Source organism: Temnothorax longispinosus, chromosome 3 (assembly GCF_030848805.1).
Source record: "Temnothorax longispinosus isolate EJ_2023e chromosome 3, Tlon_JGU_v1, whole genome shotgun sequence".
NCBI classification, from domain to species: Eukaryota; Metazoa; Arthropoda; class Insecta; order Hymenoptera; family Formicidae; genus Temnothorax; species Temnothorax longispinosus.
This window is the reverse complement of record NC_092360.1, coordinates 14,723,115-14,750,071: the sequence shown is the minus strand read 5'-3', so window position 1 is coordinate 14,750,071 and position 26,957 is coordinate 14,723,115. Positions and strand designations below refer to the sequence as shown.

The following is a 26,957-nucleotide window of genomic DNA, read 5'->3' as shown; positions in this document are numbered from 1 at the left end:
GTACGTAAAACATTTATAAAATCGAAAATCGATTTGCATTACGTGATGTACGCGGTAAAAAAATTTTTCGCCACTATTTTGAAACGACTTGAGTCTAGTGTTCTTGGTTTTTAATTTTACGAAATTGAGAAACAGGATTTTAACCTCTTATTTTTGAACTAATTTTTAAAGACTTGTTTATGTAGAACATAAATCTATAGGAAATTTAAACTTTACGAAGGTTTGCAGCATTTAAGAAATAGCTCTATTCTTTTTCATAATAGAATTAAAAAATTAATTTTTCATTTTTTTCCGGTATATATAGATGTAATATTTTAGGCATAATTTATATTTAATCGTTTACTTAAAATATATTTTAAGAACGTTAGTAAATGTAATTTATAATATTTATATTACATTTATTATAAATTAAAAATTAGGATAATTTAAATTCCATATTCAACAATTTATTATCAAGTGATTAATAAATTATAAAATTATTTAATAAATAAAGACTAAAAATAAAATCAAATCTTTATTTTCTTTGATAACGTGCTTGAACGTAGTTCAAAAGTAAGTAATTCTTCAGAACAAAAATGTGTATAAAATCATACATAATATAAGAGCAGCATATATATGTCTGTGGAATCGTTGCATATTATTACAGTAGTCTTTCTCTGAACAACATAACGTGAATGGAAATATATACACAAGTTTTGTTGAGTGCTAATAGCGTGTAAACACCTTTCTATTATAATGATTGAATAAAAAGGCAGTAAAAATAAATCACATTTAAATGAACGTCCATTATCTTTTCTATTATAAGCTTCTATATTATTCCATTTGTTCCAATGTTTACTTTTTTCTTATGCGTAATGAATGAGAAACACTTGTAAATATTTACACGCAACCCTTTAATTTTTTATCGGAGAATGAAAACTAGAATAGATGGGACGCGTCAAGTCAAATACGTCAGCTCAAATGACGTTGTCGTACAACGTTCTGCCAAAGACATATTTGCCAAATCGCGAGAGAGATATTTGTATATAATAATATTCTTCGCGCCACGCCACGCGACGCGCATGAGTGTAGGGCTGGTGGCTGGTGGTGCAGGGGTTGCTGCGCGCGAGGCGGCGAGGGACGAGGGCCACGATACGATATACGATACGAGGGCGAAAGCACGCGTACGCGACGAACGACGAGCGACGAGTGCCTCGTCGGCGTCGGGGAGGATAAAGTGCGTGCCGTACAAAGTCAAAAGTGGCAGTATAAGTGGCGTAGTGGCACGGCGACGTGCACATTCGACGTCTGACAATAGACGTCTGGTACTTGGTAGGATTATGGTGCGACCGGCGAGGGGTCGAATACTCGATACACCATTCGTGGCGGCTACTCTGACGCTGCTCATGATGCTGTTGCTCGATCAAGTAAGAACGGAGAGATACGCCGTACATCCTAACTACGTCAGTTCGCATTATCGCTTCATCCCGCTGAGGAAACGCGTACGCGCGTGTTACACGAGAAAGAGAAAGAGAGCGAGAGAGAGAGAGAGAGAGAGAGAGAGATACGTTTATTGTCGTTGGATACGCGTTTTATCCGCACCCTCTCGTCCGTTCGGCTCCTTCGCCGCGCTTCCGATCAATACACCCCCGTGCCCCGTGCCCCGTCGTCGTGTTTGCCATTCGTGCGTAAATCTCTTCCATAACGGTCGGTTTTTTGCACGCGATTTTATTATAAATAGAACAGTTTTTTAATTTTAATAAATATTGTAATAAATAAAGTAACTAACTTCTATTAATAAACAGTTACCTCTTGAGTACGTTATGTAAACATGCGTGTTCTGTAAACCAAAACTTTCAATCAAGACGATATATATTGCTGACTGAAATACTACATTCTTTTTCATTTTTCTTCAACATTGTTTTCTTGCATATTTTCAATCATATAAAATGATTTTTGAATACACCTAAATCTCTAAAAAAAGAAACTGAATAGTCTTTCGGATGATGGAAGAAGCGGATAATAAAAAAATTAAAAAAAATGTTTTAATTTTGATTTAGAAACAGACAAAGAAAAGATTCGAGTAGAGAAAGGAAGAAAAAAGAGAAAAAAGAAAAACTTGATTTAATCGTGTACTTTGGCGTATTAATCTGTAATCGATTCGTTATTTCGTATTTAAAAAATGATGATTAAACACATGTATAATTATAATTATATATTTCGTATTGTTTTTTAAGGTGTCTTCTCTACTGTGCCCTGGAGGGCATGCGTAAGTATCTTGTTTTATACACCATGTTTTATACGTGAATACAAACGTGAAAAGTGTGGCAGCAAACTATAAATAAAAAGATGCAAATCTGTTGCTTTTTAGCTGCTCTCCTCCAAAATCATGCTGTCTCTATGGCTGTTGTTACGATGGCTTTACACCAGCAGCGCATCCTGAAATATTAGATTTCGTGATTTTGTCTACTTGGTATCTATGGTTGGTATATTTTTTCAATCATTTATGTTATTGAACGACATATAGAGGAGTAAAAAGGAATAAGGTTTTTGTCTTTTTACTCATTACGACTTTTAAATTAAGACATCACTTTTGTAGCATGTACCAGCAGTTTGTTTTAATAAACAAATAAACTTGATTATATACACACGTACTGTTTGCCGAACATACGTTTATTTTACACATACTAATCTTGCGTACTGGTTGTCATAGTTATCATAGTAGTATTATGTGGATCTCGAGTAACAGTCAAGTATTTTATTTACAGGGTAGCGATACTCGCGGTCTTGGTTCTAGCCGCAACGTGCGGCTTTTGGCTATGGAAACGTCGCCGTTCGGCCGTGTCAGAAGACACGTCCTCGGAAAGAACTTCCACAGGACCGTGGTATCCACCTCCTCATTATAGCCGATGTAGTTCCTTTGTTCAGGCGTTACCACCACCATACAACGAGGTATTTGAAAAACTATTATTACGTTAACAAAGACGTTTTTAGTAAAAAATGTTTTATACATACAAAATGTCTATATATGTTTTTTTCTTGTATAATCTCTGTCCGTTATATTATAGAAAAAATAATAAGAAGAATACGTAAAAAATAATTAGAGAAAATCAACTTGCATTTTTTTTACAAAAAGTAAAATGGCGCGTAGATTACACAATATTCTATAAATACGTGTAAAACTTGTGGAGGTCATAAACACGTAATGGACGGAGACCGAAGGTTTATCCGCGTCGCATACTCCAATATACACCACAGACACTTGAATCACGGATAAAGGGTGGCGCGTGGAGCAGATGAGTTTTTGGAATGCGTTGGAGTGAGTAGGAGCATGGTGGGGCGTGCGACGCGAACTGTCCCCGAGACAGACAAAACGGAGTAAATCACACAAGTCACATACGTTATACCAATACGGATACTATACTTTATTTCACATCTACCCATCATCAATAACGCGTTTCGCATACATACATATGTTACTGAGAAGGGAAGAGAGGGAGAGAGAGAGAGAGAGAGAGAGAGGGAGAGGGAGATAGTTAGAGCGCTCACGCCGTCCTTCACAACATCGTCCATCGTCAGCAACCGTCCTAACAAGCAGAGATCCGGGATACTTTCGAATCGGCTAAGCCACGTAGGGCTGGATCCTGCTGATCGTTGGCCACAACAGAACCAAGGATCCTCCTGAGCTACGAAGCCCCGAGATCGCCGACAACTATTGCAGAAGCGGGCTGCGGGTCCACGAGTATAACTCGAACCCTTGGAAACGAATCCTCTGGATCCCTAGTAATACGGCAACACGGGTAGAGAACCTCTGGAGGTCGGGTCGATCTACTTTCCGGGAACCCTCTCTTACTTCTGATCTTTAATTCTTCTCGCTCATCTCGTACACTCTCCCTTCTCATCCCTCTCAATCTCGTTACATAATTGTGTATAATTACATCTGATATATGATTATTACTTTTATATAATATGCGGACAAATTTTTTTCATTTCCTCAAACTTTACTTTTTTTTTATATAAAAAAGCAATGCGAGGACGTATCCTTTTAATTTATTTTTTAAAATTATTTTTTTGTATATTCCAACAGCGATTATACGAGAGAAAAAAATATATAAACATATTTTATAGAAAATTATGTATATTTCTGAGTTTTTGATGATTGATTAATTTAATCAATATCCCAAGATCGTTGAAGAAAATAATTAATCACACGTTACACAGTTTCCCTCCTACATCATACGAGTTTATAATTAAATGTTAAATTAAAATTCAATTAACACGTATAAACTATTAAAGCTTTATTATCAATTTCGTTCTCTGAAGCTTTATCTGCAAATAACTCTTCCGTTTCACGTGCTTATAATTTAAATACTATTCGAATCTCGGTATTTTTATTAACGTAAAATTCACTCTAAATTAAAAAGAGATGTAGAATGTTGTTAAAAAGATCTAAAAATATTACTAATATAGCAATATAATTTATTTACGGTGATATAAATATTATGTGTGTTTTTCTTATATACTAATACATATAACGTCGAAATCTTTACTCTTATTATACACGTTATGCTTAGGTGACTGCAAAACCAGACCTTTATCCTTTAGTAATTGGTTACGACGATAGTTCAGGCAAAGGTACTTCTGGTTTTGTGATGCGCTACTTCAGATCGTTGTCACACGCAAGTACATTGGATTCATTGAGCTCCAGTTTCATGTGCAATATGGTGAACGAAGCAAATACCATTATTCCACCACCGTACTCCTGTAACAACAGTGTCGACGACGTGTCGGCGACGGAGTGCGAAAGAAGAGAGACAGGCGACGTCGGTTCCATCGTCTCCTTGACAAATCACAGAACAGTCTCTGACATATCAAGCCTTGGTGCTCAATCTCCTTGTTCACCGCCGAGGGCTACCAGCCCAACGATAGAAGTACGCTTGTAATTATATTTCGACGACTTTTAACCACAGCGTTTTTACGTGATGCTAAAACGTCTTTATATATATGTATATGCGAGTTGATAATCTCACACACAATGTTAATTTTTTACGTTCATTATTTTCCAGTTACGGGAATTATTGGATAAGATACAGCAACTTCCTCATTTGTCTAACGAGCATTCCACCACCATGCCGTGCCAACAGAATCAAGCCCCGATATTGTACGTAACAAATAGCGATGGTACTACTCAACAACGGCCTTTAAGTCCCAACGATGTCGGTTCGTACAAAGTCAGGAGGACCAGGGGTAAGCTGTACATGCCATTGGGCGTGCCGACGTCGCGAAGCAAAACGAAGCGATGGCTGTCGCGCTCCGCACCAACAACGCCCTCGGGTACGACACCACGGTCCTTCTTGCCGGGACAGAGCAGGAGGCCTTCGGAGACCGACAACAATACGCAGCAGGCGGTGCCGTTGCTTTACGAGCAAGACGAGAACGAAAGCAACAATATGGATCAACCGTCATCGGGTGTTTTCGTGCTCGCTGAACAAGAGGAAGAACGACACGCAACATGACATGATGTCTAACGTGTTCGTGCCATTTAATACTCGACATCGCACGGATCTCGCGTAAGAGACGTGCCGATATCCACTACACACAGACCCATACACAGACACATATACACAGATTTAAATATTTTATAATATGACTCTGATACACACACATACACCGTCATCATGTATGCCGTATCATAAAATTATATACATTCGGGACGTCGTGTAGATATTGATGCAACATGTGAAAAAACCTAAACTTTATTTATATTTAATTAAAATAATATTGTATACACACAGGGACACATACAAAAATAGATTAAACCAAATACCTAAATCTATGTCATTTGATTAATATCATTATATTTTGTATGTGTCAACTTTTATTTATCATCTATTTAGTTAATATGTGTGAATATGCATATGTGTGTGCATACGTGTGTTCTATATTATTTATTTCTTAATGTTTAGCTTAATCTTTTCAATATAGTACAACGTTAGTTGAATTCAACTGTTTTATTTAAAAACACTTTCGAATCATAAATATCTAGACATGCACATACGCCTTGAAGGTATGCCCCGAAGGTGCCTATACTTTACTACGTGATAAGACATACATGATGTTTATTGTACGAGATACTGTGTTGTTCGATTTTCCGATTATTGTTAACCGATAAATGCCGCCTATAGCTTTTTAACTAAAAATCTCAAGAAATTAAAAGGGACTTGAGGCGCTGTCTTTGACGAAGCGACAAAAGGCCTTACTCGCAGTTTTAGAATTCGATTCTACCATTCTTGACGTACTTACGATCTTAAACATCAACCATTTAGCTGCGGTACGCTTAAAATAAAAACCGTCCTCTGTGTGCAGAACGCGTACAAGTTACACAAGTCATTGAAACACGATCGATTTTACTAAAAGTAAATACGTGCGTGAATACGTTTAATGCCCCATTCAAGACATTTGTTTACGAACGTGGTGTTACAAAAGATTGAAAAAAAAAAAGTTGCAAACTTGTCATTCTTCTATTGCAAGTGTATATTTTCAGAAAACCTCAAAAAGTAAATAGTAACAATATAGAGTAAATAAATGTAATACATTTTTAGTTTAATTAGATTTATTATCAAACATTAACCGATAGTCAAATCTATCAAAAACAGATTTTGTAAAGCATCTATTATATTTTATCAACAAAACACCAGTGTAACGGAGAATCTGCTACCAGAATATGTAGACAGATTGCGTGCAAAAACCGAGTAGAATACACACACATGCACATGTGCGTTTTCCGCAGCTAAAAAGTTAAGAACGTAAGATATCGTGGTAAATAAATATGTGCCGTAAATTTCTCTGACAATGGGAAATATAAAAGAAACACACAAGTCTCAGACTCCTTCTAGTTCTATGGTTTTCAACTGATGCTGTTGATACTTGTTGCCACTTTACATTTAACGTAAGCTTCGCTTCTTTTCAATAGATATGTATTGCGGATTCGCGTTGTCGAATTTTTTTTGCGACGTAAACGTACGATATTGAAAACTGCGTCATGTTAGAATGGGAAATGGAATATTTTTATCCGACGAGAAGATTTTTCCACGAATGCGTGTTACTCGGGAATGCACGCGAAATAATAACGTAAGCAGATTCGTGTTGGGATAGTACAACACGGATAGGGAAACTACGAACGCAAAGTGAGAAGAATGTTTCGTGCTTTACTTACAAAGCTGGAAAATTATTTTTATTTTGATCCATAGAACATTAGATTAGCGTGTGTACATCGAACGTTATTGGTGCGTAAATATATTACGAAAATTTCAACAACCGTCTGAACAACATATATATATATAACTTTTTATTATCATATTTATATAGGTTTCATTGATATATGTAATATTCCATCCAAAAAAAATAAACTGATCAGAAAAGAAGGAGTTGCGACAATATCGCGCACGCGTGTAAAAGTACGAACGCTGCGGCAGTAACATATACGAGATACATGAGCCAATAGGCTTGTTCGTTTTAGCTGAGCTTCTTGCACACGTCATCTTTCCTTTTTTCTTTTCCACATTGGAGAGAAAAAGAGAAAAGATGAACTGTGCAAAAATTTCAGCTAAAACGAACAGAATCAATGTATAATGCGGATTCCGTCAACAATATAGATTACAGAACGTAATAGATGTAGAAAGATTCGATCTCCGTTTACGTTTGAACAAGCAGACGACGAGACTACCACACGTATAAATACGAATACAAATAATAAAAGCGCAAGAAAGGTACTGGATTAAAGTATAGTTTACATACGTACATCTCTCTGCTATTGGTTATCCAGGCAGACAGATCTGTTAAAAATAGATTTTTTTTAAATGTCTTCTACAATAAATTTTATCGATAGGATATCAGCAAAAAATATGACAGACGCTGCTAGTAGACGTTGGTGGCAGCGTGACAGTAGAAACCGAATATAAAATGCTTATACATTCTGTTTAAACATTCTATTTGCTTTCTGCTAGCACGTCTGCCATCAGCGTATATCCGCAGATTCTATTGACAGAACATAAACTTAATATGGGCGCAGTTGATTCCAATCTGCTGCAATATTCTGCTCAAATATACGTCTGGTGAAAAAATTCTCACAAGTCATATAATTATCATAATATTTTTATTATAATATTTCTTATAAGAATTATTCATACATTTTTATGAAGATTTCTGAAAAAAATACCTTATACTTTGTTAAATTTTTCAAGTTTTCTCCGGAAATATTATAGAACAACAAATCTAAGAATATTCATTTTAATCCAACAAAATTTTAGAAAAAGATACAGACTTGCAGCATTTTTGAAAAATATTTCACGTCGAATGAAACATGTAAGGACGTGTTTAAAAAGTTTAGACGTTACACGGAAAAATTCTGAACGTTATGCAGAAATCCTGAAAAATTGTAAAAAGACGTCCAAGAAAAATTTTCACCATTGGTCTGCTGACAAACTGCTAGCGTACTGCTAATATTTTGCTTGCTCTTGAGTCTCATTATTGTCAGCATACATTAAATACTCTAGTTATTGTATAATCGAGAGCAAAGAATACTGTCCTGTTCCGATGCAATAAAATTAAACTGCATCGAGTTTCCTCCTCGATGACCGATCAATCAACCATGTACCGAAAGAAAACGCGCGGTGAGATTTGTAAAAAAAAGAAACTCGGTAAAAGCGCGCAGTTTTAATCTTTACACCTAACGCGAACAGCATTTTGCTCGCCACTGCGTATTATCGCGCACATTTTAAGGTATCAGACGTATGTGGAATCTTGAATTCTACATGGACGTGTTAATAATTTTAAAATTAATTTTTAGCCTGATATAAAAGTCGAATATTGTTTACGTATTCGCATACAAATATAAACATATTTATATCTACGCATATATACGATACACGATACAAGTAGAACATTTTTCTTATTACGTGGAAAATTTGAGAATGTGTTTATATATATTTATCGTTTCGAAAAAAAAACATGGAAAACATTTTTTATGTTTAATCTCAATGTAAATGTATTGTCTTTTGTTTAATCGTTTGCAACACACAAGTTGTGTAAGTAGCACAACACCTTTTAAAGTTAGTCATTTGCTAAAATATTGAACACACACGCACATACCACACCTTGATTCATTTTTAGTGTAAGAGAAACATGATGAAAACAACACCAAGCACCTGTGTGCGGTGCTCTGTAAACTATACTTTTACTCCCTTAAGAAAGATTCCGTTCATGTACAAGATATTATATAATAATTATATAGAACGTGTTGAAAGCATTCAATAATTTTAATTCCAACATGTAAAAGCAGTCACACATTTTACGTGTACTAACATTGTTCATGTATATCATGTATTGACATGTATTTTTTTATAAAGCCAGATACGAATAAATTCAAGCTTTTACGAGGTGTTTTTGCTTCTATCACGCATCCTCTGAATTTTGCCGAATGAAACCTCTGTCAGATTCTTCGTTCATGTTAGTTGTTTTTAATTGTTACGCTCAAGTATCATGAAATACGTGCGCATCGGTAGATAGAGAATATAAAATAGACTGGTACGTGGTAGAGATAGTTACAGTTTACATTTCCCGCCAAAAGTATCAGAAGCCTTCTCGAAGTCTCACGTTATATTTATCGATTTTAAACGCGGGAAGAGCAAGGAAGAAGTCGATACTCGACGTGACTCGACTCCATCGACTCAAATAATCGGCCCGATCGGCCGACATACGTCGGGATGATTATTGCTCATGATCCACGGCTACGGGAGTACATACAAGTTTACTCTGATTTATTCGAAATACGATGCCGTATTGAGTGGTATCGCGTTTCCGTTGACATCGTCCAAGGTCCACTACTTGATTCCGATTAACGTTATCCTTCGTGTACGCGCAAGGATGTCCGTAAGTTGCGAGATTGTATACCTCTCACTTTTCTATAACCTCGTTGAAAATTGAATCCTCGAGTTAACCTCACGATTTTTCTTACAGGCGCCGAAACAGGTAACTCATCACACGCGTACGTCTGAATTAATCACATTCACCTCTCAGCATACCTTTCCTATTTTCTGTAGCAACAGAATGTCGAGCATAAAGAGAAAAAGAGAAAAGAGAGTATTCTTGATCTGTCCAAGTATCTCGAGAAGAATATAAGGGTGAAGTTCGCCGGTGGCAGAGAAGCCGAAGGTATACTTAAAGGTTATGATCCTTTACTCAACCTGGTACTCGACAACACAAAGGAATATCTCAGAGGTGATGTGTAATTAATAATAATGATATACCATTTTTAATTTATTAGGGCGCGTATAGATTGTGACGTATAACCTTATTTTACATTGTTTTACATTGCATCTGCTTAATGCTTATTTAGTGTGTATTTTAACTCAAGTATAAATATGCATAATCCTTTTTATTAACTCTACGTTACTTGCGTGAAGTAAAAGATACATTCCAGCCTTAGAAATCCTACTAAATTTACAGAGTAAAACTCTCTTTATCTATCGAATGCTGCACGACGTGCCTTACAATTAAAAAACTTTTGCGCTTATCTTTATCTAGAAGATGAATAGAATATCATAAATCTTTATTTACGTGTAAATCATCAAAGAGAACAATGAAAATTGAGATAAAATATTGGGGTGTTGAATACAGATTTTTTTTTTAGTGCAATATATACAATATTTTTTTTTTTTAATCAATCTTGTAACACAAACAAATTCTCTTACTTATGCAGATCCAGATGACCCATATAAATTGAATCAAGACACTCGTATGCTAGGCTTGGTGGTGTGCAGAGGAACATCCGTAGTGCTTATCTGTCCTGTAGACGGCATGGAATCTATTCAGAATCCATTTATACAACAAGAAGGATAGACGGGGAGGATTTTCACAATCAATATGTGTTACATCTTAGAGGTGAACCATTTAATCTTGAATATTATTTCCATCTTTATAAATAAAAATATAATTTATTTTTTGCATTATAAAAAAGCTTACATATATAGGAAATAAAACCCATTTTCTTATAAAGATACATGTTTTCATGTCTATGTTTACAATAAATAATACGATTGCACGTCTAAATAAGGTACTATGTGAACTCTCGATTATATACAAGCAGCATAGGGTTACAAGTCCTATAGGTCGCTTTTACTATTTTTATTCAATCCCGAATTCATTTCTCAGCCATGGATATTGTTTCGGACATTCAAAACATGTATGTAAATACCTATATGATTTGAGCACTTTACTGGATAATTTGCAACTATTTGGCAAGTCACAGGCCATCTCATACGGTTCAAAATGTCGCTTCGCGCACTGCCACGGTGCAAACTTTTCAATTTCACTCAGGGGTGTTGGTCTGCGCATCCATTCCACAATCTGCGTACTCGTGATGAAAAACACGTCGTCTAGCCGAAGTAGATCGTCGATGAATTTCTAATTACATATGAAAATAAACATTATAGTTTATAATTTAACAGAAATAACAAAGTTTATCATATTAGGTAAATTATAATAAGTCAAAAAGTAAATTATAATAATCTTAAATATGTTTTCTTACTGCTATAATTTTTAGTACTCTGATTTTTTTAAATTAATCGCATAAAATTAAATGCATAAAAATTGATATAGTAGATATTCTCCTAAAAGTAGAATAAATAATGAAAGTATAATAGTAATAAATATGAAATCAATAATCTTGTTTGTGTTAGTCAATAATAAGCACCATCGATTTTTTAATAATGGATAATGTTTAAAGTCTTACTTACATTGAATGCATAAAAATACATTGGATTTTGAAACCACGATGCATGAAAATGTAGACCAAAAGGTGCGCGCGTAGTGAGATAATGTCTTTTAAAATTCAGCATGAGCATCTTATAAACTTCTTCGCCAGATAAGTCAGGGGGACATGAATCCACAGTGCTGCACGTGTAATCCTAAATAAAAAGTCGATAAATATTGCTTCTATAAAATAAAGATGAAAAAGAGTAGAAACCATAGTACGCTGATAACGGACAAAAGTATTAAAAAGTAATACGTAATTATCGATTAATTATTATTAAGAGTATTTCTTTTATATTTTAGATCGCTTTCAACATGGAAAATATAAAACAAGTTTACAGAAACTAGAATAAAAAGAAAATTTGATAATATCGAACTTTTATAACTTTCGTCACGCATTTAATCTTTCTACGCAATGCAGAAAGATGAAATTTCATTGTCATACATTAACAATCTTATATTAAAGTAATCTCGGCTTTTTGTCTTTATTTGGTATTTATCGATAACGTTCCATTCAGTCGCATGTGACTCACGTACATTTGTCAAAAGTTGATTTAGAGGTAGTTCCCAGATACCCGGATAAGAACGAGTAGGGCAGAGTTGTCCTGCACGGACGCACGGATGCGGTGGCCTGTAGTCAAGCGTGTAGGGCCAAAAGGGTGGATCGGAAAATGGTGCAACGATTGAGGAATCGTAAACAAAGCCAAACTCAGACATCATCAGAAACTGGCGATTCCACCCGACCTGTAGAAAAGGCGCCCTTACCCCTATGACATAACATAGCGTACTTAATAATAAATACTTTTATATTCTCTTGAACAAGACCAGCGTACGTTGAAAAGATACATGCAATATTTGTTACACGTCACGTATACAACGACAATACAAGTATGCATGCAAGTTCTGTTAATACGCGTGACATGGGTCTTTTCTTTCCTTCACGTTGATCTTGATATAATATCGAATTAAAATAAAGATTTCTACCTTTGATATCGGCGATACGAACCGCTGCATATTTCTTAATGATGTTCGCTATTCCGACCATCTCGTCGAACCAGTCCTCAATCGTCGCATTCTTCGACCACCATTCTTCCGGTCCACGATGTCTGAGAAATAATGTCCGATTCATTTTACGTATCGAATCAAACAATTCTTTATGACTTGACTTATTACAGCTTCTCTTTTGCTTTATATTTAAATTATATACTATACTTACGTAACGGAATGTGCGGCTATTTCGTGACCGGCATTCCATAAATATTGCACATCCCTGTAATTCGTGTATTGATGACTAATATAGAAAGTACCTCTTATAGGACAGCCATTGGGATTTTTTCTGTCATCCGTAAAAATTTCTGTAAATGATCCAACGATTATTTTCTATAATTTTTTTTTTTTTTTTTTTTTTGAAAAAATCCCTATTGTTATGAGATAAGGATAAAAATATTAACATTAATATACTGACGTATTATCTGTAGACACGTTTGTGTTGACTCTTAAAGTTATTGCAGATTTATTCAGATCTTTTAAATAAAACAGAAAAGAGAGAAATGAAAAAAGGAAATGATGTGAATACGTTACGTTAGTCGATAACTTCTTATTAACTTACTTGAATAGAGTTGGAAATTTTCAGCATTTACAGCGTCATCGAAAGTGATTGTTATCATTTGTGGAGTGGCGAGTGCGGTAAGATTTCCTGGAATAAGAGTCCCTTCCTTAGAACACCAACACGTTGGTAACTGGCATTTCTGCGTGTCGCAAACTGGCGCCGCATTGATATCATGTCGCATGTCTGTAACAGATTGATATTTTTAACAACAGCTGACATGCATAATGTCATTTTATTTTCATAGTGTGATCGAAAACTAAGAGTGCCATTTTTCATATATTTTCCACGTTATGAACAAAAGCACATTTTCAAGATTCGAACGTACTTTACTAAATAATATAATTTGGGAACGTATAAAATACTAACCTTTACCGTTTGATTATTTTTTTATGCCGCGACAAACATATAATTTTAGTTTTTCTATATTTGAAACATTTAATTTTACCGTAATATTGAATTTTTATCTCAATAAAACTGTCTATAAATAAAATCATTATTCATTGAAGAATCTGCTGGTTGAAGTAAATGCGCTCAGTGAAGAACGTCTTTTATAAGTGCCAATAAAGAGCTCGATATAACATATATGTTTGCGCATTCTTCGCATTTCTTACCGCACCATCCTTCGTCGGAACCATCGGGACAATCGACACTCCCATCGCAAAAATATAGAGCCGGAAGACACGTGCCATCTCCGCAACCCAACGTGTCCTCGTCACACTCGCCATCCTTGAGCAGCGGCTTCGCCGGTTGGGCATCTACGAGAAACTTTGAAAACTTTACATCACCATTCGGTACATAGTTATAGTAACTATACTTTTTTAAATTATATAAACATAAAACATAACGTGAAGACAGTTGTTCCATCACGAGAGAGGGTTTAATTTTACTAAAAGATTTAAGCAAGAATTATGTAGGTATGTGTGTTGCGTATATTTTACTTGTAAAAAAGTTAAAATATGCGTGTTTGTATTTGATGTACATTTGCATCTGTGGCTATAATAGCGTTATTTGCATTAAATGTCTACGCTGTTTAAGGATACTCTAATGACACATATGTTTTAAATTGGAATTTCCACCAAGAGGTTTAATTCTCACAAAGAAAGAAATGACAAACTTGTCACCGTTGTGTGATTTTCCGGGTGAAAGTATTGCGTGTTCAACACTCGATCGCTTTCTTAAGAGTAGAAATCGGCATAAAGTTTGCCAGCGTTTGTTTGTAGTTGCAGGGCCTTCTCAGAGCCTTTCGTTCGCGCGTGTTTCCAGTAGATTTAGCATAAATATCTAAAATGTACCTGAAGTTACGTCGCAATTATCGACGTTTGTCTTAAAATCACAGATCTGCCTGGAGACATCGAAAAGAAGTCCTTGCGAGCACTTGAATTCGAACACTTCGTCATCTGAAACACGATTTAACGATGTAGCAGATGTATATCACACAAATTTTTATTTTATTTTATTATATATGCAATATAAACTTGATATACGTTTTCATAAACAAAACAAGCACAATAAAAATAATATAATAAGTAAAATAATAGAATTAACTATGAATAACAAGACATATTAATGTGATTGCATTTGTACGTGCAAATATTGTTTCCACAAGTCTTTGTATTAAAAGAACCTTTTTGAATAAAAGAAAGATAAAGACTTTTAACCTACTCCAATGCTCATTCTTACAATGAGCAATGACAGCGCAACTTGATTCTCATATTAAGAATATTTTGCAATTTTTATGTAAACTTTAACAGAAATGTAAGATTAGATGTTTTATCTCAAAATATTTTAACTGTGTTTTTTAAATATATTTATCGAAGAAATCGAGATAAAAAGCATAGTCGCGGTTTTTTTAATTCTGGTTTTACGTGGAGACGATTAATAAAACTTTAGATAATTTAATCAAGTTTTCCTTTTTGTAATCTATAATTACCTAAGCAGAGAAAATATTTAGCACATTCTGTAGGTGACCAGACGCTGTGCGATGGTGCATTAGGATTACGATAGAACTTGTTGTCATCTATACAAGGAACTTCTCCAGATTTTCCTTTCTCCGCCGCGGTATTTGCTGAAAACATCACGATGTGGAGGTATGAGTCGTGTGACCCACATTTTCCTCGTTTTTGCATATTTAAAAGTCAATAAGCCTTTTTCTTATAAATTAATAAATAACAACAAAATATTATTATAAATCGCGCGTTAGAACTTTCACCTAAAGTACTTGTCCAGCCATACGCCATACGCATGATACAGCAGTATCATTAATTACGCGCACGCGCGCGTAATAATATACTACTGAAAAAATATCAATTGCTCGTCGCGAAATTAGTCTAGGTTTAACAATAATTTTTTGCGACATGAATAGCTTGTCATTTCAATTATTTGTAAAGGCAGTTTTTTTACATACTTTTTACAACGTCCTTCCCGGTTTCTTTCGGCAACATTTGAAGACATTTGATTATTTTTCTTTTTTCTGCTTTAAATTAACATCTTAACAAATCTTTTAAATTGTACATTTTATAATAAGACGGAATTAAAATTAAAAATTTGTTCTATGAAGAAAAAGTTGATTTCAGATTTTTAAACTAGGGACAGGAAACTTTATAATTAAAAGAAAAGCCACGATACGTCAAACATCCTGTACAGTTTATGAAAAAAAATATTTACTCTTCTATTGAAGTGAATAATAATTAAAGAAAAACAATTTTTAAGAAGAGTAAATATTATCGAAGATTGAAACGATTTCAATGTCCCACGGTTACGAGATTATCTTTAGGCGCGCGGTACTTTCACGTTCCGTCTGGCTTCAGAAACGGATATCTGTAGCGTGTGATGTACACTTGTTCGAAGAGAAATCTCATGCGATTAGCGCCATCGTTTTCACCCGAATGCAAAAACGGAAATGAAACTTTCGGCGTGCATCATTGTTCAAAGCAAAATTCCAAATCTAATTTGTCCTTTTTCTCGTTCTGCTTATATTTTATTTTGTGATAAACCAAAATTGAAATCGATACAATTTTATGACATTATTTTTCAGTAAATAGAGAGAGAGAGAGAGAGAGAGAGAGAGAACTTTCTAACACGAGACAGCCTACTTAAGTAAAAGAATTTTTGTTCACATGAAAAAAATCTCATTTTTTTCAAAGAATACACGTATTGACTATATTTCAGCCATAATATAACTCCTATTTAAAAAGTCCTTTTTTTTAATTACATAAAAGATTGCTGTTAAAAACTATTTTATGTTGAAACTTATCCTTATTTTGTCTCCACACAAAAATACATTACATTATTTTCTGATCCCACTGATCTCTGACATGATTAAAGAAAGGGTTTAATTAGTTGATCCTCTCTTTCTCTCTCTCTCTCTCTATGAAAGATTATAAATTTAAATACATTTACTTTACCATTCCCGTTTACTTAAGTAAAAACTTTTACTTAAGTTTTGAAGTTACGTATATTTTTTACAGTTTGGTTTTTTCTTTTTATACTAGAATCACATGTATAATCAGCAGATAAAGTGCGACCTCTGATTATATACCAAAATTAACTTGAAAATTTTGCTTATCTAATATTTAAATTATTAAGTCTACTTAACGTAATAAACTTACATTATTTTTCAAGAGTATACTCTCTCATAAATATCATATAATATAATATAAGTAGTGACACAGATAGTTTTCACCTTTCCACAGCATCAAAAGCTGAACCCATTGATGTCATAACAATATATTTGTTAATAAAATAAGATTTTTTAAATTCTTGGTACTATTATATTTAAGGATGTCAACAGTTCTGAATAAATTAATGTTTTATAGAAACGTTGTATAAGTTTGTCTCGATAAGATTTATGCGAACATCTCGAAAATGTCTATAAGAATATACACATATAACGTGTTTGTTGTTAAAAGTTAACACGCGATTGCAGTACAGGGTTGAAACGTATTCCTTTTTACAAAATGTTCTTTTTTTGCCAATATTTATTTAAACAAGAGCCATATAACGTTAATGCATTAGAAATAGAACTTCTGTATTGCTTTTAACGTCAACGCTTTTCTAGACTTTGCGTGACGTTTAATAAACAGGTTGGTGCGCTCGTCAAAGTGAAAAAAAAAAACTTGCACTCACGAATACTTTTGAACGAAACTCACCGGAAACGGCGAGCAACGTGATCAGCACAAAACGAAGTTTCCACCACATGTCGATCTCTTGTGCGTGGCGTTGTACCGGTTCTACACGCGACAGCTCACACTTTCAAACTGACGGCTGCCTACGAAGGCATGCCTTATATGACGAGTATCTGCTTCATCGCGCTTATAATCACGCGGATCTCTTCCAGACCGGCTATTTTCACTCGTCTCTAACAATCGCAATACAACTACTTCGAAGACCGCGTATATAATACATTCCTCGATCAATTTGATCGATCAATGGAAATATCGAGTTATCAGCCGGCTTATTTAACATTACATATACTCTTATAACTAACAATAAACTTTAAATTTTCAAACGTTGCGAAAGTAAAGTCTATTTGAAATTAATAAGAACACTATAATTTTGTTATCTTTTACACTCTTGAAACTTGCACGTATTATATAATATCCTCATCTTTACGCGCTACAAAACTACTAAAAAAGAAAAAGCACGTGCTGCTTTGAAATTTTCGTCTCCAATCGAGTAAACGCATTCGTTGAATAGCTAATTTAACATTAATTACGTGCATCAGATAAATCAGATAATTTACTACCTAAAGAACCAATTCTCTTTGAATGATTTTGCTATTTCAAATTCGAATATGTGTTGCGAGAAATATAACAGAAAACTACGTGTGTCAAGTTAGTTTATACGTATTATATATACGTTTATTAATTTATTATAAATACAAAAATTATATGTACGACTAGTAAATTTTGGCATATTATAATACATAAAAAAGTCCTTCTATTAAATAAAACATTAAATTATTCAAAACACTACAACGTTTCAACTGTCTGCTATTGTCTTTAGCAATATTCAAAATGATTTATAATATAATAAAACGTTTATACACAATAATATTAAGGTAAAACGAGAAAAACTTTCCAAGATTGAGTACGTGGAATGCTGCAGTGTTGGATGAAGTTAATTGTCGTATTTATAATTTATTGAGCAACCTTTGGGCTCAGTTTACGAATATTTGGGAGAATTTCAATACCAACCGTTACTCTGAACCAAATGAAACTCGAGATCAAGTTTAACCGCGGATTCTTCAAGATATAGAAGTAGCTGCCACGTATCTATAAAATTTGCTCGGAGAATTGGAACAAGATCCGGTATAACGGTATATTAATTATATTAATCAATTTCATTTTTTTTTCTTGTATAAACGTACGTCTTATATGAGTATCGAGGCGTGTTTACAAGTAGAGCGGAATCCAATGGTTCTCTTTATTGAAGATTTCAGTTTACGTTCTTAATACATGGACAAAATTTTATTAAAACTTTTGTTTCCGCGGGATGGCGTTGAAAAATATTTTTTTATTCTTCAACAGCTATTTACGTCTTTATTATATTTACGAGAAATGTGCATCGTAAAAATAACCTTTCTCATAAATGTGCATATCATCAGAAATGTGTTACAAGTTGGACATTATATTTTAATTGTATCGATAGACGTGTATGAAAAAACATTAATGTCTTTGACTATTAACATGTTGGTCAAATCATAAAACGTCAATCAAATAAACATGAAAATATTATAAAGATTGATATATTACAATGTAATTAATATAATGTTATGATATTACGAAATATATAAAATATCAAATATTATAATGTACAAAATACTTTCTAAAAAATATCAGTTTTAGAACGTATATCTAATATAAAACAGCTAAAGAGATGTGTGTCAAGTTGATAATAATTTAATTTAAAATATATAACGAAAAAATAAATCTATAAGTATTCAGCTTCCGAAGAAATGTCGCGAGTTACATATGTACAAACAATATTTGACCAATACGTGCAAATCTCTTCCGGTGCTTAGTTACAAAGAAGAAGCGTGGTTTTGCATGGTTCTCGTTACGGTACAAATTTCGGACACAAAGAGTTACCCATGCGGCACTGAGACATCTTCGAAAAGTGATGATGTACTCGAGCTACGTAAACATCTCCTCGCGAGATGAATTGCGCATTTATCACTCTCGCGTTTACATAGTTTTTGGTAGCAGATCTGGGCGTAATTATTACCGGGCTGGGCAGGTCGCCAAATAACCGTAAGCCCGTGCATTCGTGCGAAAAGTCATCCATAGCGACGTTTGGTTTGGCAGTCCGCTCTAATTTGCCGTGCAAGTTAATTCGAAAGTATCTTTTAACGTAGCATACGTATCCGATGAATTATCTTGACGTGCATCATGGCTACGAAAGATAAATTTGTCTTCAGAGTTTTCAATACGTAGCGACAAATCATAAAAGCGCTTTTGGATGCAGAATCAATCTTCGAATGTAATCGAATGTATGGTTTTATTATTAATTTAAAAAACAATATTTCTTCAACAAAAATAGTGGGATGTTAATGCCCTCGAAATTTTCTGCAAGTGTAAATGCATATTCTTTACGATTTGCGCAAATCGAGTATCAGTGATGGAAGTAGATAATAAAATTATATTTTTATTGTCTAATGATACCACATACGAATGGAAGATGGCTATGAAAATCTAATATCGAATAATAAAAAGTTGGGCAGAGTCAACATTAAATCTTCCTAGAGATCTATTCGAATTTTAAGTGAAAAAAAATTGATTTTAAATTATTTAAGTAACTGCACGTGTCTTCTTACCGGTTAAAATTATAAACAGAAAATCCACTATTTTTCGTTCTCTCGTATCATTATTACTGTATTATTTTTACGGGTAATGAAGTGAGACACGAATGAAAAATAAAACAATGCGTTTAAATATTCTAGATACAGTTGTTGTCTTGCCAAGAATTACTTCACTTTCCTAGCCGTTACGACCGTGCCATTAATCATTCCTGAATATCTTATAGTTAGCAAACTAAACCGTGATTAGAACGTACATACATCAAAATCCAAAGAACGACATTTGAAGAGAAATTTTAGAAAAGAAGATTAGTATCTTTTTTGTATATCTGAATTGTATGAATGTATAGTATATGTATTCGAATAAAAATATGTTAAAGTAAGAAACACATTAAACGATAGAAAAATGGAAACACCAGATTTTATAATTTAAAAAATAATCTGCCTATTTATCTATTTCTTATCGTACCTGTTTAATAGTTTTGGTAATAAACGTACGCGAAACCACACACATGGTATATTGGCTCGTGATGTCAAATATATTTCCGGGCTGAAGATGTTCTCTCTCGAAGCTACCGTCAAAATGCACAAATACCTACTCCCAATTCTGACACGTGAGCTTATTTACACGCTATCGGCAACAAAGAGCGTGATCACGCGTGTTTCGTGACGATCCACTGTGTCCACCGAGGACAGACCCATGTACGAAAATACATTTACGTGGAGCAAGAAGATAAATTGAGGTGGCGGCGAGAGAGGCAGTCGTTGCTTCGTTGACCTCCGTTCAAATTAGAATAATGCCGCGCGAAGAGAACACCACGAGAGATGAACTGCCTGGCGGGACACGGTGAAAAGTTTTCCTGCAAAGATATGGTTAAATGTCAAAATATAAAGTTTATACTTTCAACGTTCCATTGTTGATTTAATCACAACGTATCTACCTGTAATACATTAGTATTAGTATTTGAATATACGTGTAGTTGCACCTTTCGTTCACGTTTTTATTCATACATCACGACGGTGCGACGACATATTATTTTCTCTTTTTTTTCCCAAAGTTGTATTTTTATTCGCGTATTTATTTATTACTTGATATTTCTTATTTTTATTTGCGTATTATTCTTTATTTCCATTTTTTTTTAACCGTTCTACTGTCGGCATCTCGTCTCTCAGAGCTCGAGGTTGTCACATCTTAGGATCAGGAATAATTGCCAAGCATCGAGAAAACGTACGTAGGTATCTCCTGACAGCCGTGTCATACGTCGCGTACGACATACGGCATAGCACGAGGAAAGTTCTCAGTCGAGTCTGATTTCAGCGAGACTTGAGTTAACGTCGGACCTCTTCTTTTCCTCCGATCCGTAGGCCAGCTTATTTAGAATTTAGGTTTGCGACGGTCAACGACAATTGGAAAGGCGGAAATAGAGCGGTTCCAAACATTTCGTTCCGCGACCTGTACGATGCAAACGAAGAAAATATAATAGGCGGTACGTGATAGTTTTCCCTATTGTGTCATTGGAGAATATTTCCAGAAGAGTCAACAGGAGTTAAGGAATAGGCTGCCATTGACCCTTTTTAAATTTCGTGAAAGCCACATTTCTGCATGTCTATCGTGCACGTACATTTATTTTTAATCTTTATTGATAAAGTTAAAATTATATTTTACAGTATAGTGTGTATACTGAGAGAATCTGCTGACAGAATATAATGGCAGATTGGCTGTAGAACCTGAGCATAATCTATCGTTTCGTAACACTATTCAAATAGTGTGTTCCATTAAAATGTATACGAAATGACAGCATCTATTCGTTTTCTGACAATCTCCTGTCAGATTATATCAGTAGACTCCGCCCGCGCCGGCAAATACGATCGAGTTTAATGCAGACACGGATGATACCGGATCTGTTGTAATATCTGCTGCTAATCTATTGTCATACTGCGGATAGTTTGCTTACTGGGTTCATGATACAAGATATAAGATAATAAGACGATTTATATAAACAAAATATATTTCTTAAACGAATATGTACGTGCACGTTGCACGTGCACTTTTTTTACAATTAGTGGCAAAATTATGCGCTTTTTGTGATAGATCTACAGACACGTGAAAGGTTTTTTTTTATTAGACCCTTGAACAAATTCTAGGAGAGAGTTCTACAGAAAGCGTGCGCTCTACACACCGTAATGGGAAGATTGTTAAAAAGTGCGACAATAAGTTGGTATGGTACTCGAGTTTAAATAGACAAGAGCTTCTATAAGAAACAGAGTGTAGAACAACTGAGATGAATGAAGGTTTCATAGGACAAATTCGATGGATGTAGTTACGCGCGATACAAATTTCACCGCCATTGTTATCATTATTGTTATCATCGTCACCACTACCACCACCACCACCACTACCACCACCACCACCACCGCCACCAAAGTCTGAGTTTCTTTCCCGTGCAACATCATATGGCCTTTGTACCCTTCCCTCAGAGGGGGTAGCCTAAGTTTAGACCCGGCGAGACTCTGGCCGAGTTCAGTATGAAATCCTCCATCATCCTCTAGAATCACTTTCTTCGCGCCGGACGTGCTTTCCGCGTAAAAGTTTCATCGCGTGCGTTCCAACTGGCGAGAAAGCTCGTCGTGCGCTTAGAAAGGATTCCGTTTTTTTCGGATCCTAGTGTCCAAGAATTTTACATCTCTCGAAGAAAACTAGAAAGGGAATCTGAGAGAGAAAGATTATCGTGCGCACGATGGCGTACAGCTGGGATAATCGTGTTAATTTCATAGTGAAATTTCTGTACGGTTAGTAGATGCAGAGGATATTGCAAGGGTAGTCAGGATAGATTCAGGGGAGGACAACACGTAGATAGACGATGTGATTGTATACGAAAAAGCGGCACACATACGCGCTACGAAATCGCGATATCGAAAATTAAAAATAAATGATTTTTTTTTGCAAAAAATAAATTTAAAAAATTTAAAATAAACAAATTTCTTTCGTATAAAGCTTTTTTTGGTGCGAAAAAATTATAAAATTTCTATATACGGTATTTATAACAAAGTAAATCGATATTTTTCAGTCTATTAATTAATGAAATGTTCCTCTGTTAAATATATGTGTCGTGCAACGGCGTCCTCTTGCCGTGTCTTATCTCGTCATATCTCGTGTGTTCTCCCTTTATTCGTGTGTGTAAATCTCGTGAAATGGCACGTGGTGGTAATACAATATATATGCGTAGTACAAGGGGTGTCTCCCATCAAGTATAAAATAAATGTATCTCGATAGAATTGACAGAAAGAAGAAAGTGTAAAATATGATTTTTTTGTTATTTGTCACATAGACTGTAATGATAGATGATGTAATGATTAAAAAGAAAATATCTCTTTTAATTTTTCAAGATGTTTTAATTTTATAGAAATCGATTGTTTTATAATTTCTTTTCTATGCAGAATGAGGTAAAGAATTAAAAACTCAAAATAATTTTTAAGTAATCTATAGAAAAATGTTTTAAAAACACCTCTTCGTCGTGTATCATAATTATTACATAGAAATGTGGCAAAAAAAATTTTCTGTTATATTTTTTCTTCTACTGTTAAACAATTATTTTATATTAAGTTTATTTGTCGCGAACAAAATAAGACATCATCGTATTATTTAAAATATAGTACAGAGATAATATAAGCTTGTGATTAAGGGGTAATATCACTTTGTGTTCACTATTACTTTCTGAATTTATTATTAAAAAAATGAAAAGATTTATTGATATTCGGATTTTTACATGTAAAAGTACAAGTCTTAAGGTACATAAAAAATTTTTTTTTAGATTTTTAAAAACAAAATGGCAGCTCTCGCAAAACAATTCTTTTTTTTCCTTGCCGTACCGCTACAGGTCGCAATTTTGCACCTAGAACAACAAACTTAAAATTTTCTGAAAATATGGCCCAAAATCTAGTGAACATCGTAGGATTTTTTCGATAAATTAATTTAGAAAAAAAATGGCGTCGATTTGAATTTTTCTTTTTTTCTTTTGGAAAAAATTGCTTGAAAATCGACCATAGAATCGGCAAATTTTAATTTATCGAAAAAATCCTACGATGTTCATTACATTTTGGGCCATATTTTCAGAAAATTTTAAGTTTGTTGTTCTAGGTGCAAAATTGCGACCTGTAGCGGTACGGCAAGGAAAAAAAAGGATTGTTTTGCGAGAGCTGCCATTTTGTTTTTAAAAATCTAAAAAAAATTGTTTTAGGTACCTTAAGACATGTAAAAACCCGAATATTAATAAATCTTTTCATTTTTTTAATAATAAATTCAGAAAATAATAGTGAATTCAAGGTGATATTACCCCTTAAGAAAAAGTCGACTGCAACGTGATCGGGCAACGGTATACACGGCGGTAAAAGTGGGACACTTTTGTTTGTAAAAATCCAACGATCCATATCAAGTGCATTTAGTGAGAAAAACATCCTGTATATAACTGCAGATATTGATAACAACGGATATTTGGATAAGCACGATTTCGAGTGCATGGCACTAAGAATGACGCTGATCGAAGGCAAGGGCGAGTTCACGTACACCCGGTACCAAGAAAATCTTCACATTATGCTCTCTTTGTGGGAGGAAATAGCCGATTTGGCAGATTTTGATAAGGTATGTCACAAGATAATGTTTCTGTATAACAAAACGGACCAACTATCTTTCTTGGCACAATTTAGGTCTTGCACCGGCACCGGTTTCAAATTCTTCGAATTCTAAGAGCCGCTCAAGACTGTAACTCGAGATCATTCGCAATCTTTGTTACGAATTTTCTTACGTTCCAAGACAATTATCTAACGATCTATTAAAATCCACGTATTTTGCTTCGGTAATTTTGCGAAAATCATGTTTGATATTTGGCGAGCGCTTTCTTGGTGAAAATAGGTATTTAATTTTTTTTTAAATAGAAAATTGACAGTTTAGATTTCACATTCAATTTTTATCGAAGATTAATTTGAAAGGTAAAACAAAGATTACGAACGTGCGATTGATTTTATTAATTTTAAATTTACTTAATATAAAAAAAAAACAGATAAAAGATAAAGAATTTGTAAATATAATAATTACGTACGTCAAATAAAAAAATTGAACCAACTATTATACTTGTAATTGAAATAATTATTATAATTAAAATAATCTTTCAAATTTTGATTCGTGTATTGTTGATATATAATAAAAAATATCAAGTGTTAATCTTTCGTATAATATACATGTTAAAAGAGAGATAAGCATTTATTTATATTATTCCTTCTAGGACGGCGTAGTAACGATAGAAGAATTCAAAAAGGCTGTGCAAAGTAGCTGTGTTGGTCGTTCTTATAATGATTTTCCTCAAGCTATGAAGATGTTCATCGATACCCACTTCAAAATACTTGACATGAATGGTATTGTGTAAAATTTACAAACGTAAGAAATATACATTGTGTAGAATAGTGAATAAATCATAATTTCTTTCTACAAAATTAGATTAATAGAAAAAATTGACAACAAAAATTATTTTTTGAAATAACGGAGATTTTTAATTTTTATAATGTCTGTTCCAGAGGATGGCGTAATTGGTGCCGAAGAATTTCGATATGATTGTGTTTCAAGGATTGCTGTGGATAATATAGACGTCCTTGATAAGGCTTATCAAAGTCTCTTGAACGTAAGTTCAAAGAAATAAATTGATTATTTGATAAAATAAATAAACTACTTTTTTCACCTTCCCTTTTAAATCTATGAATAAATCAAGCTTTGATACTTTAAAGAGCTGATGCTATAAAGCAGTAGCTGTTATCTAATTTTTTATCTCAAAACATATCAATTCAAATACACTCCATTGAAAGATGCGCATTTTTTTATTTTATGAGTAAATAAAAGATGCGCAAAATAATGATAAAGAATTATGTCAGTACACGTGTTATTTCATCAAAAAAATTTGTATTATATATCTCATTCCATAATCATTTTAGTAAAAATATTTTAGTAAAATAAATCTTCCAAGGCATAAAAATACATTTAAAAAAAGATAATTACTTCAAAGTGATTATTATGTTAACAGGACGACGACAGAAAACGCGGTGGATTGACCTTATCACGTTATCAGGAATTATACGCGCAATTTCTCGGTAATCCCGACGACAACTGTCCAGCGATCTACCTCTTTGGGCCAATAGGACAAGAATCATAACTGAAATATTTGTCATTTCGAAGCGGCATGAATCTTTATATCATTGTATGTACAAAAAGATACACACACAAAAAATGTGTTTAACTCAATATCTGTATTAATCCTTGTAAAAATTATTGTAATAAATCGGATATTTTACTGTAATAAAAAATTTTTGCATACCATACTTCGCGTATGATAAACGTTAAAACCTTAATGTTAAATTGTCTTCTTTGCAATATCGCACATATCGATTAATCGCTGTTTCTCCGTTATCAAGTCTTTCAACATCCATAGTAGCAATATATATAGCAATGACAAAAATTCAGAATGCAGACTATCAAGAAATATATATTGTCCAAATCATGTCTTTCTGGAATAATTCCTTTTCTTGAAAACTGTGATAATGTATTTCCAAATCGATAATTAAAATTTTTAAATAATAACGCGCGCGCGCGTGAGCGTATAAAAAATACATGTATTTAATGCGTGTGTGTGTGTGTGTGTGTGTGTGTGTGTGTGTGTGTGTGTGTGTGTGTGTGTGCGTGCGTGCGTGCGTGCGTGCGTGCGTGCGTGCGTGTGTTGT

At 34.0% G+C, this 26,957-nt stretch overlaps 4 protein-coding genes across 4 annotated transcripts; 3 read left to right on the top strand and 1 right to left on the bottom strand.

Annotated features, from left to right (window-relative positions):
* The first annotated feature begins 1,046 nt into the window (after positions 1-1,046).
* Positions 1,047-9,413, top strand: LOC139810743 (uncharacterized). Its single transcript, XM_071774562.1, has 6 exons — positions 1,047-1,406; positions 2,217-2,248; positions 2,351-2,461; positions 2,748-2,931; positions 4,554-4,910; positions 5,046-9,413. Exons 1-6 carry the CDS (start codon positions 1,062-1,064, stop codon positions 5,493-5,495), a joined length of 1,479 nt encoding a protein of 492 aa, XP_071630663.1. The 5' UTR covers positions 1,047-1,061; the 3' UTR covers positions 5,496-9,413.
* A 328-nt stretch (positions 9,414-9,741) lies between these two features.
* Lsm7 (U6 snRNA-associated Sm-like protein LSm7) lies at positions 9,742-11,036 on the top strand. The gene is made up of 4 exons (XM_071774579.1): positions 9,742-9,909; positions 9,997-10,008; positions 10,080-10,257; positions 10,739-11,036. The coding sequence occupies exons 1-4, from the start codon at positions 9,757-9,759 to the stop codon at positions 10,876-10,878; spliced, it is 483 nt and encodes a 160-aa protein (XP_071630680.1). The 5' UTR covers positions 9,742-9,756; the 3' UTR covers positions 10,879-11,036.
* Positions 11,033-18,278, bottom strand: Chld3 (Chitin and LDLR binding deacetylase 3). The gene is made up of 10 exons (XM_071774563.1): positions 17,548-18,278; positions 15,330-15,464; positions 14,692-14,796; positions 14,011-14,154; positions 13,400-13,582; positions 13,007-13,145; positions 12,775-12,896; positions 12,328-12,557; positions 11,775-11,945; positions 11,033-11,442 (listed from the first exon to the last, which is right to left on the bottom strand). Exons 1-10 carry the CDS (start codon positions 17,594-17,596, stop codon positions 11,164-11,166), a joined length of 1,557 nt encoding a protein of 518 aa, XP_071630664.1. The 5' UTR covers positions 17,597-18,278; the 3' UTR covers positions 11,033-11,163.
* A 4,430-nt stretch (positions 18,279-22,708) lies between these two features.
* Scp1 (Sarcoplasmic calcium-binding protein 1) lies at positions 22,709-26,558 on the top strand. The gene is made up of 5 exons (XM_071774577.1): positions 22,709-22,985; positions 24,668-24,834; positions 25,475-25,604; positions 25,764-25,867; positions 26,264-26,558. The coding sequence occupies exons 1-5, from the start codon at positions 22,934-22,936 to the stop codon at positions 26,390-26,392; spliced, it is 582 nt and encodes a 193-aa protein (XP_071630678.1). The 5' UTR covers positions 22,709-22,933; the 3' UTR covers positions 26,393-26,558.
* The last annotated feature ends 399 nt before the right edge of the window (positions 26,559-26,957 follow it).